The following is a 12,706-nucleotide window of genomic DNA, read 5'->3' on the forward strand; positions in this document are numbered from 1 at the left end:
TTGATTTTTGGCCAATCCAGTCTTTATAAATAATCCCATTAAGGAATCTAGGATGAATGTGTCCTTATGAAGACCCTCACTCTTTGAGGTCATGTATTTCAATTCTAAAATTAATGAGCATTTATTAACTCGTTGATTTTTAAGTACACGTGATAAGAGTGAGGGTGTGTCCATCTATCATTCTACATGCCTATGTTGGGCACTGCGACCAAGTTTAAGGGACCCTCATTGAGAGTGTTCAATCTACTATTGATATTTACTAAATTAATATGATTGTTATAAAAGTAATAATAGTGGTAGCAGACAGGTTTGATGTGAGTCCCTTCTCAGATTCGGGGGTCTCAGGCAGCATAAGACTTGTTGATTTTTAAACAAATGACATGGCACTTCCAGAGAGAATATGTTATACAGACAAAAGCTGTTGGAGTTAGTCATTTACGACGTCAATGGATGTAAAGTCTCCTCATAAGTAGGAAGATTTTGGTACACATATAACATTGTTCCCTCTGACAGAGTATAGGCTTAGAATATAGACATACAAAAACATTCTCCCCTGCACACAGCATAACATTTTGCCAAGATACTCATGTTTTGAAGCAGTGAAGTTGATGCTTTGGTAGTATTGGTGTAGGTAGAGATGGAGGAAATGGAGGATGTAAAAATTGTGTCTTGATAGAGGCTCCCTTTTCAAAGTTAAAGGATTCTAGTAATGTTATGTTTACTACTCTTAAGGAAAGTCAGAAAATGTTAACTAGCGTCAATAATGATATTGTGTAAAACATTCCACTTCTGCGTAGAAAAGCAGGGATGAATGGCTGTTTTATGACAAAATACATTGTCTATTTCACAGAGCGAACCAGCTATAACTTTCAAATGGCACCTGAATACATTCTGAGGGAACCTGCCAATAGAGAGAGTCTTAATTCCTGGGACCAGTGTAACAGTAATTCCAACTCACTGACTTTACTAAAACTGTTCATGGTTAAAAGGGATCTGTTGGCTGCACTCAATTTAATCATTAGCCTAATCTTTCTATAATGCTTGCCGTCTCTGTTTGACCAATGTGGGAACATTAATGCAGTCATTTTCGCATATATTTATTTGAAATATTTATGATGGCTCTATTGAGCAAACAATCTGTCAATTCATAAACATCTTTAATAGTTCATTTTATAATGTTCTATTTCAAGAGTGCAGAGGATACTTTCTGCTTTAACTGATAGATTACATAAACACGGCACAAGGACTGCTTTATCACCAGAGTACATCCTGACGCATCATCTTATTGATAACCTACTTGTGTTTATACTAGATTGGGACATTGTATTTTGTGAAGGATGAGTTGCCACAATATAAGTTCATTAGGACTAACAGGAAGACTAAGAGGTAGCCAGGCAAGCCTTCTATGAGAAATAGTAACATTAAAAATAAGCATTTGCAATGCAATGGGTCTCGCGTTTGCTCCAGTTAGAGCTATTTGCGTTGTAAATTCCTAACTGGACTTTTCTTGCCACATAAATTGAAAATGGAAAATAAAACAGTTGACATAGCAAGCCAGTTCAAAGTGCCATGACCTCCATGAGCGTGAGGACCAAGGAGAGACACAAAAGGAAAAAGAAGTTTGCTTGCAGGCAAACTTATCCACAACTGTGCAATTATCCATGTAACAGGGTTGATGGCCAAGGCGGTAACAAAACTGCCCCAAAGGAGGGACAAAAGTAAAGCATTTACCAATGATAACAAAGGATTTTCGAAAGGCAAGACCATGAACAATTAATAGTGATGGGCGTGCAGTGGGCGTGGTTAAAAGCCCACAGATAGATTACAACACGTCAAAGTGCTTGCACGTTCAACCTAAAAACATGTAATTGGATCTTCTTGTGCTTGATATTGACTTGTGATCACATAGCACTCTGCAAAATTGTGTAGGATTAAAAATATATTTATTTACCAATTCTTTTTCTAAATATCACTCTGGATAAAGGTGCAGCAAAAATTTGCACTGGACCAAAGGTAAATTGGAGTCACCTTTGTGTGTCTGCATTAGTAAAATCAGTAAAATCTCAGCTAGGAGCCCATGCTATGTTTTATCAATGTGTGTTTTATCAATGGCTGTATACAAGCTCGTTCAATAGACACTTGTGCAAATAGTGACCTTTCCCTAAGAGCTGCTGCTTGATAAATCTTATTTACTAATGCTGTTTTCTTTTTTTTAATAGGTAAATCTCCGTATGTCAAGACAAGCACCTTTTCTCCAGAGACGGGTGTGTATATCTAGTTTGAGACAAGATAAATCTAATTTGAAAGGGCTGTCTTTCACAAAATGTATGGTTTCTGGACGAGCATTTTATTCTTTAAATACGATATGTGAATAAAGACCTGCTTTTTCAAGAAACTATTCCAGTGTTAATCACACACTCACACAAAAGATGTCATTGTCTTTTACTACTTTACTTTTTTTGACTCACCCAACTCCCATTAGTAACAGAAGAACATCAGCAAAGCATTCCATAAGGATGTCTGATCCTTTTCTATGCGATAATGTGAAGAGTGCATGAGTTAATTTAAGTGTCAAATGTATTTTAAAACGTGGTCACCCTTCAACAACTCTTTGCAAATTGCTCCTTCCAGGCTTTTTTATGTTGTCGGTCAGGGAATCACGTTTTACACTTCATTTTTGGTTAATCGTTCTTGCATCATTTGCCATTTTTCTACTTCTCTGTTCAGGAGCCAACATGCACAGTGGTGTGAAATTTGGATATGATACTACTGGTTTAGAACTAGAGCACTAGGGTGATTCCACATTTTGCAAAGCTTCTCTAAATCATACAAAAGAGGCTGTTAGTTCGAGGGTGCCAGTGCATCTCTCTTCTTATGCTGCAATTACAACCTCTAGTAGTACTTTGTAGAACTCTCTATTACAAAATCAGTGTGCAGATTCATTCTCATTTTCTGCATCATTGGACTATTCGACTTTTCCATAGTTTGCTTCAGGATTTTTCCAGGCTTTAGTTTTAGATTTGTAAGCATGATTCCCATGTCTTATCATATAATTTTGTTGACTTGATTGCAATACACTCCACAGATTATAATGCATCTCTTTTCTATTCATGCAATTCATTTCATTTTAAAACATTTGTAATTATATCTGCTTTTGGCTACTTTTAGAAATGTGGTGTCTAGTTGGTAGTGGTTTGCACCCTGTCCAAATAGGGACCCTCACTCTAATCAGGGTAAGGGAGTCACACAGCTAAAATAACCCCGCTCACCCCTTTGTTAGCTTAGCATGAGCAGTGAGGCTTATCACAGAGGCAATGTGTAAAGTATTTGTGCACATACACACACAGTAACACAGTGAAAACACCGCAAAAGTATTCCACAAAAGTTTAGAAAAATAGACAATATTTATCTGAGTAAAGCAAGACCAAAACAACAACTATCCAACATAAACAAGTAAATATACTACTTTTCAAATATTAAGGCACTCATTATGAGTCTGGCGGTCTTGAGACCGCCAAACTCACATTGGCGGTTGGACCACAGCAGTCGGACCACCCACACTACTAGGTTGCTGCCCCCTGGGTGCCCCTGCACTGCCCATGCACTTGGCATGGGCAGTGCAGGGATCCCCCATGCACAGCCCTGTTGTGCATTCCACTGCCCGAATAACGGGCACCGCCACGTTACCGCCGGTTCGATTACGAGTTGGCTGCAATGTTAAGGCCCTGTTCACCGCAGGGCCGGTGGGGGGAAATGCTGTTTCCACCCGCAGGCCCTGCGCTGAACTCCAAATAAGGCCGGCAGTGTTTTGCCCGCACAGGCAGTCTCTCATCGGTTTTAGTTTAGCCGGCGGCCTCTGCCGCCCGCCAAACTCATGATGAAGGCCTAAATCTTAATAAAGCACTTAGAAACACAATGTGGGTCATTTTGACCCTGACGGTACGAGACCGCCAGGGCTAAAATGACGGAAGCACCGCCAACAGGCTGGCGGTGTTTCCTAGCCTATTACGACCGTGGCGGAAGCGCTGCGGGCCGGCGGTATTCCGCCACATTTGCCCCTCCGCTGCCCAGGGGATTACGAGTCCCCTTTCCGCCAGCCTTTTCCTGGCGGTTTGAACCACCAGGAAAAGGCTGGCGGAAAGGGGAGTAGCAGGGCCCCTGGGGGCCCCTGCACTGCCCATGCCACCATCATGGGAGGGCAGGGGCCCCTGACAGGGCCCCATGGAGCTTTTCACTGTCTGCATAGCAGACAGTGAAAAGCGCGACGGTTGCAACTGCAGCCGTCGCACAGCCGCAACACCGCCGGCTCCATTTGGAGCCAGCGCCTGTGTTGCGGCCGAGATCCCCGCTAGGCTGGTGGGCGGAAACCAGGTTTCCGCCCACCGGCCCAGCGGGGATCTCCAAATGGCCGCAGTGGGAGTGCGGCTGCATCGGCGGCCGCCCGGCGGTCCGATCTTCCTGCCAAGGTCGTAATGACCCCCAATATCTCCAACTGGGGCTATCACAGTGTCTTGACGGAGTTGTTTCCAACAGTCCGATGCCTCTCGCAAGGTAGTGCGTGCTGGTCATGGAGCCACACGGACTCCATATACAGTGCCTTGGAAAATAATGAGGAAACCAAGACATTGCACGGAGTCAAGGAGGTCTGACATAACTGCGCCTGTGCGGTGTCGGTTCCTTACTGTTACTGGGGAGGTGAGGAGTCGTTTCCTTACTGCTATGCTGGGGAGGTGCCACATCGGTTCCTTACGGTTGCAGGGGAGATGATGAGGCATCAGTTCCTTGCTTCCCAGCAGTGTTGATGAATTTGGCAGGTCAAGATGTGAGGCATCGACTTCACAGTGTCAAACCAGGTGACCACAGATGCTGGGGGACTTCAGGGCTCTATGGCGGTGTTTTGCCTGTGTTGCAGGTCACGGTCATTGCATTCAGCGGGGACCACAGCCCCAGTGCAGGAGGTGGTGTGGAGTTGGAGAACGGTGCTGGTTCTGAAGTCGCTCTGGAGTCGATGTGCTTAGTTTCTTCTTGCTTGCACCATTGCTCACTTCCAAGGGCCCAGGAACTTGATTTGGCACCACTTGTTTGGTCAGGACTCTCAGCACGAGAGCCCAGACACTGGCAGGTGAAGTCTTTGATTTCCTGAGACTTTTTACCAGGAGGCAAGATCAGCTGAAGCCCTTGGAGAACCTTGGAAAGCAAGATGTAGAAAGCAAAGTCCAGTCCTTTAACTCCCGTGCCAGAAGCAGCAAGCAGCAGGTCAGCACAGAAAGCAACAGGCAGAGTGGCCGTCCCTCCTTCAGCATCTAGATCTTGTTTCAGGCAGAATGTTCTCATTCCAGAAGAGTTCTAAATATGCGGGGTCAGAGGTCCATTACTTATACACATTTCTGTCTTTGAAGTATGCAAACTTCAAAGTGAAGTCTTTGTAGTGCGCATGACCCTGACTTTCACTGCCCCGGCCAAAAGACACTCCAGAGGGTTGCGGTCTGCTTTGTGTGAGGACAGGCACAGCCCCATTCAAGTGCAAGTGTCACCTCCTCCCACCACTCTAGCTCAGGAAGACCCATCTGAAAATGCAGGGCACGCTCAGCTCCGTTTGTGTGGCTGTCTATAGTGAATTCACAAATAGCCTAACTGTCATCCTGACCCAGACGTGTATTCCACAGAAAGGCAGAGGCACAGAATGGTTAAGCAAGAAAATGCCCACTTTCTAAATGTGGAATATTCACACCTACAATCCAAAACCCAACCTCACCAAAAGTTGTATTTTTAAATTGTTAGTTCAGAGACCGCAGACTCCATATCTCTTTCTGCTCCCAGTGTGAAATTACATTTATGAGCAATTTCAAGGCAATCCCTATGTTACCCTATGGGAGAGATAGTCCTTGCAATAGTGAAAAACAAATTTAGAAGTATTTCACCATCAGGACTTGTAAAACGCACCAGTACACGTCTTACATTTTACATACACTGCACCCTGCCCATGGGGCTGCTTTGGCCATACTTTAGGGATGACTTATGTGTAGTAAAAGGGGAGGTTTGGGCCTGGCAAGTGGATGCACTTGTTAGGTCGAAAGGGGACACAGAGACACTGCAGTGGCAGGTCTGAAACTTGTCTACAGGGCTACTCATTTGGGTGGCACAATCAGTGCTGCAAGCCTACTAGTAGCATTTGATTTACAGGCCCTGGGTACACAGTTACACTATACTAGGGACTTACTAGTAATTCTAATATGCCAATCATGGATAAACCAATCACCAATACATTTTAGACAGAGAGCATTAGCTCTTTAGCACTGGTTAGCAGAGGTAAAGTGCCCAGAGTCCTGAAGCCAACAAAACAGATCTGAAAAAAGTAGGAGGAAGAGGCAAAAGGTTTGGGGATAACCCTGCAAAAAGGACCAGGTCTAACAGCTTCTCTGAAAAGTCTTCAACTGTCAGTGAATATTGATCACTACAAAATTATATTCTGATTATAGTAAACCAAGGAGGGTGCAGGTGTGCAGATAACTTGGTAACAGAAGAAGGCTAGCTCTTTGTCATTTCTATGTGAGGGACTCATTCAGTGGCTTCAGGAGGTTCTTTGGGGCAAGGATGTGTCATATTCCAACAGAAACTCACAGCTGGAGAGAGCAACCGGGCCGTCTCTAGGCAAAGTCTGAAAAAAAGGTAGTGGACCCCAGAAGTACATCTGTCTGGGAGGCATAGGCAGTGGCATGGAGGCCCTAGGGGCAATTCTGAAATGACATCCTGGTTGCGCTAAAGACAGCCTGTTTATTTTTCTTGTCTCTCTCAAGGAAATGAGAGAAACTGCACTCAAAACATGGCGAGATTTCCCTTTATGATGCTCTCCGTCAGGTCTTCATAGAGCTGCATTGAGGATTCAAAACCATATGACTTCGCACCTCAAAAGTAATTGATCAAATTAGTAGTGCACTGCTAGGCTAGGGTTTTCTTGGACATAGGGCATAGGTTAGGATCTGGAATGGCATTAATATGTGTGCACACTGTAATGAAACGTGGTTGCAAAGCTACTGACCCTAGATATCATACCTAATCCAGAGTGGCAGCCGGTAGCTTTACGAGGGAGGGGGGTGGGGTACGGAGAGGTTACATATGCAAACATACACATGCTCACACCCATTCACTCCACACACACTCACACACCCATTTACAACACTCACTAACAAATAAACATACATTCATAAATGCATGCAGGCACCAAATATAAAAAAACGACAACAAAAAAATAAGCCAATGACGAGCATGTCTGACAGCGAAGCCTCGGAGGTCCTCATTGGTTGGACTAAGGTCAGCCAATGAGGGAAGGCACCAGTCTCAAGCCTCAGAGGTCCCAGGAGGGTTTGGACTGCTGCCTTCCCTCACTCACTACAGATTGGGATTGGGGTCAGTGACACTACTGACCCCACCCCACTCTGTGGCGAGGTGTCACTGATTGACACTTGGCCCTGAGCGCTTCAGGGCTTAAAACTGAAGAGCCAGGTCTGAGGCAATCAGTAACATTTCCCTTCGTAATTAGGAAGGCTGGCTCGAGGCACCTTTGCCAGACTGAAAAGGTCACACCAAAGGGTTGTGACTTCTCCAGCACAGCAAAGTTATGCCCAGGCAGCCAGGAGTCTGCCCATTTAGTGCATGTCAAGCTCCTACTTGCCTGACCTGAACCTGAAGTGTGTCTGTCAGGCTAACTTTAGTTCAGCCTTACAGACACTTTTCATGTCAGAAAAAAGGTAGGGGGGCTTGGCCCTGCTGCTAATCCGACTGGTGAAGTCTATCATTTCGACTGCGTTTCTTCTCTCTGGTCCCTCTTGGAATCGACAGAGAAATTGCCTTAAAGTCAACCCATTTTCAGTAGCCAAACTTGAAGTTGTCTCATTGTGTTGAGTCAAAACTTGTACCCTTTACAGGAAGAAATACATAGGACAGATCCTTGGTATATCTTGGAATACTATGGGGACTAGGGGAACAGGAGAGTACACTTCTTATTCCAGACACTAAAAACCTCATGAATGTGAGTCATCTTTTAGGTTGATCTCCTTAAAATGGTCATACTTGTCCCATATTACATTTATGACATGAATACGGTGTTTCCTGTATCGCTCTAAAAAGTATAATTGTAAGTTTTCATACTTAGTGAAATAACTTTTTATTTATTTTGAATTATCACCTTCAGTATAGGCCTACCAAAGGTTTTCACACTTAGAATGCTAGCTGCCAAAGAAGCTATTGTGTAAATACACTTTTGCAAAATCGGTGAAAAAGACTCAATAAATATAAAACTTAAACACAAAGCATGCCATTTAAAGCCAGAAGAATAGCAAGAGATCTGATTATGGCTTTTTTTCATGGCATTTAGTATTTGTTTATTTTTATTTCTAGGAGATTGTCTTTAGAATTTTGCAGCACCCATGCCACTTCAGTATCTCTCCCAGACGTATCACGGCCCATGTCATTAACAGGGGCAATCAATGATGGTTGGACTGAAGTAGTGTTTTTTTAGAGCTCTTTTGAACTTCTAGACTGGTTCTAAGCAAAGAAGATCTGCAGCTTCGATCTACACAGGTCTTTCTTCATACCACTTCAACCTCTAATTGCAGAGGGCTGTAGGTTCAGGAATAAGAATTTCTGATTGTGGACTGTATTTCTTCTTTAGATTGGCCAACTCCACACTTTTCTATCGTCTCTTTTTAATCTTGCTCTCACATCTATCTTCCTCTTTCTTTCTTCTCAGCATTCTGATATTCAGCCAGCTGTCAAACAATGGCCATTATTCTGGCAGTGCCTTATAATTTCTATGCTAAGGCCCTTTTTTCATTTTCTTGCTCAACTTCTTGACTGTAATATGGGCCTCCAACATTCTGCTTTATTTGACTCTAACGATCAGTCGGGCTTCCTCCCTGCCCACTCAAGGGACACTGTGTTTCTGCTTCCTCTTATCACCACCATTCTTTTTGTCTCTCATCACTACTTCAATCCCTCTTTTTTTGTAAAGATGTTATTTTGCCCTAGGTCAAATAGCTCCATGTGATCCTTTACTGTCTTCTACCATTAATCCTACAACTCTTCTCACATTTCTTTTTATCGTACTTCAGAGCAAAGCGCCCCACAGCCTTCTTCTCTCATTGTCTATCTTCACTCTCTCTGTGCCTGCACCTGTGTAGTCAAGATTCCACCATACCCACTAAACCGAAATTGTGTTTCTTGACATCTCTAACCATATTTGTGCTTCTTGTCACTCTCCTTGACTCATCTCAAATTCTTCTCTTGGATCTGTCTCCCAGCGTTGACATCCTGCCCCACCCTATCGTCACTCACCAACTTCAGCCTAACTCTTTCCTGGGTCTGAATTCCCCTATTTTGTTTTAGGAAAGTTTTCATGAAAATGGGAAGGGGATGATGAATTGGCCCAAGAAATAGATAATGCTGGACTTCCTTAATTTCACTATATGCGCCCTTCTGATTAATCTTGCTTACCCTTCTTGCTCCTAGACTAAGCAACTGCCTCCTCTTACTGTATGTGTTATGAATTCCTGCACCTTTTTGGTCTTCCTTGGAATCCCATGTGCTTCATCAGGCGCTCCTGATAGTTCTTAGGGCTCTCCCTTCCATGGTGGACCTACCATTCTGTGCATCTTTGTCTTTCTGTTTTTTATGTTTCACCACGGATGCTTGTCTCATTAATCTTCAGACTGTGCTTATATGCAAGTACTATGTAAATAAAATTAGATTAAAAATAAAAGTGTCTGGTATTCTGTTATGATTGGAACATGGGAATCTCAGGAGAGATAGACATGGTTAAGGCCATTGATAACCTAGTGCCTAATTTAGTTGTTGGCAGCTGGTCTGTTTCTCAGCCAGGGCAATGGAGTAAATTATTCCAGCACTCTGACAGAGATGCCACTCACCACATTCAGAAATGACCACCATTACGGTGGTTTCTGTAACTGCCTTTTGCAGTTTTGCTTTCAGAAGACCTGGTTGGCAGGTAGTCTATCTGACCTGATTGGGTTTATGCAATTTGAAAAAAGGGGAAGTAAAGAGGTGTCAGGGCGCTTAAAAGGTGGGTTGATGACCTTGGGACTACAAAGTGCATTAAAGGAGCAAGAGTAATATCAACAACTAGCAACTGGCTTTTGGCTTGTCCTTTAGACTTGTATGATGACTGCTATTTAATCAATCGTTTGTAGTTGTTAATGTCTATGTAAATCAATGGGAGTTCCGAAAGGAAATGTGGGAGGCTTTCCAGGCAGATTTGCTGACCTGGACAGATCTCCCGGGGGCCCCTCTGATCCTCTTAAATAATCGGCTGGACCCTGGCCAGGTGGACGCAGGTGATAGTGACATACTTGAGAGTTATGGTATCCAATGTGCAAGGTTTCTTGAATGCACTCAGACCAAGCATAATTTACATCTAGCAAATTTCTCCATGAGTTAGGCTTTGATACCATTAATGGGTGGTTTTCTGGGGATATTCCAGCAGCACAAACATATGTCAGTGGCAAACAGAGATGCCTGATAGAAAACATGTTCATACAGGCATGTTTTTTAACACCTGCTGAAGCTTTGAGGTACAAAGAATAAGGAGTGGTGGTCATTGGATCTTAAAAATGACGTCTCATGTGATTCCCCTTCCCTAAATGCCTGTCAACAAGAAATGATATGTCCCTCTTATTGCAATACCAAGAAGCCCAAGACATGGGGCCTCCTGTGGAATTGCCCCCAAATATACTTACCTGGTATTCTGCAACCATCTCAGAGGCAGTCAAATGCCTGACACCCCTAGTTAGTTTATGTAATCATGGGGTGAATAAAGTAAAAAGGGTGAAAGCAGCTCTGGTTTGATTGTGAGTGTCTATCAGCCACAAAGAAGTTGGGGAAAGCAGTAAGGGTGAAGGGCTACTCAGGTAGAATTACTGGCAAACAAGACATTAAAAATATAAGAAAGGAGTATGATGAGCTGATTAGGGCTAAGAAGCAGGCTTTTTAGCAGTCTAATTGGGATCAAATGATTTGCACTTTCCAGGATGAAGACATGAAAAAATGTTGACTACTAGTCCAGAGAGAATTCACAATGTTTGCTCCCCTGGTGAGGCGCATGATTCCAGAAAATACATGGGTAACTTACCTAAGTAATATCTATAAAGAAAGAGAGGTAATCATGAAAGAAACCTGGCCCCCACTAGGGAAGAGGTCCTTGGAAACCTTCTCAGTTCAATACTTAGTAAAAATGAAATCCACCCTAAAATTAAGAAAGGTTGCTGGTCCCGATAATCTACTGGCAATTGTAATAAAGTCTAATCCTGTTTGATGGGCGTCCTTTAACTCAAAAGCCTTTATAACTATAACAAAGACAGGGTTTTTCCTCCAAGCTGGAAAGACGCTATCATTAAACATATAGACAAAAAAAGGGAGACAAACGATCCAGGTAATTTCTGCTTGAAAAGCCTCTTTGATGTAGGTGCAAAACTGGAATGAGGGTAATGATATTGTCCTCATAAAACAGGGAGGCTTCAAGCAAGGGCATTCAATGCTCGATTACTGTTTCAGCTTGTGAGCCCTCGAGAAAAAGGTCATTGAAACAATAGGGAATTTGTATTACTGTTTTGTAGATTTTAGCTCTGCATTTGATTTAGTTGATCGTAGTATTCTGTGAGAGAAGCTCTGGCAATTTTATATCCCCTCTTGCTTATTAGCAATATTTCAGGAACTCCATTCATTGATTTGGGCCAAAGTGGAGCTTGACCTAAATGGGGCAGTTCTGAAGAAAATCCCCTTAGGTAATGGGCTGAGGCAGGGATGTGTCCTGGCCCAAACTTTGTTTTCTCTTTTCCTAGCCGATCTCCCTAGCACCCTTGCTAACACCAATTTCTTCTCTCCGAAATTGAGGGGACAGATACATTTCATGCCTCCTCTATGCAGATGACTTTGCCATTCTGGATTTGACCTCAGTAGGCATTCAGAGGAATTTGCATAGATACGATTGGATGGGGAATTGCAGGTCTGGAGTTTCCTGGCCTATAAATCCACCCTGAGGTTCTGGGACAAATTATGGAACTCAGAGGCGCAAAAGGTATTGCTGTTATGTGCAAAGAAAATTGTGAAGACTGAGTTAAGATGGGTGATACAGGCTTGGATTAGATCAGGATAAATTGCTTCAGTCTTATAATTTGAAAATGTTAAATTGGCAGAGGCATTCAACCTCTCTAAAGGTGAACTTAAAAAGGCCTACAAAAAAGAGTCAAGGAGGTCCGACCTTGGGAACGTAAATAGTAAACCCTCAGCACGTTATATGATGGAATCGTGGGATAATCAAAGGGTATTTCCATATATAGCTGCCTTGCCTAATGCAAAGTTACTCTTATTGCTTTTAAAATTCCGGGTGGCTCTGAATGTGCGATATTGAAGACCAGAAAAGTTTAATGCACTTTTGGATGCTGAGAGCAACTGTTCATGTGGTTTAGGTTAAAAATGTTAATGTTCATCCTTTATTAGACCGTCTGCACATCCATAGGACTCATGTGTTTTTAAAACCGCTTTCTATAAAATAAAACATCTCTCATCAGACTGAAGCACTTACACTTTTGCAAAATGTGGAATTCTTGGATGTTGCATGTGTCCTCTCAAAGTTCTTAAAAGCTTGTTTCAATTCAAAATACTGCATCCATGAAACATGGCTTAAGGTTGTATA

General features: G+C 42.9%; 1 protein-coding gene across 1 annotated transcript in view; it reads left to right on the forward strand.

The window, feature by feature from the left end:
- Positions 1 to 12,706, forward strand: part of ITIH5 (inter-alpha-trypsin inhibitor heavy chain 5) — a 264,995-nt gene that overhangs the window by 34,339 nt on the left and 217,950 nt on the right. The window contains exon 2 of the mRNA XM_069229267.1: positions 2,220 to 2,264. Coding sequence (XP_069085368.1) covers positions 2,220 to 2,264 — 45 coding nt within the window. The remainder of the gene's footprint in view (positions 1 to 2,219; positions 2,265 to 12,706) is intronic.

The sequence above is a fragment of the Pleurodeles waltl genome, chromosome 4_1 (genome assembly GCF_031143425.1).
Source record: "Pleurodeles waltl isolate 20211129_DDA chromosome 4_1, aPleWal1.hap1.20221129, whole genome shotgun sequence".
Taxonomy (NCBI): Eukaryota; Metazoa; Chordata; class Amphibia; order Caudata; family Salamandridae; genus Pleurodeles; species Pleurodeles waltl.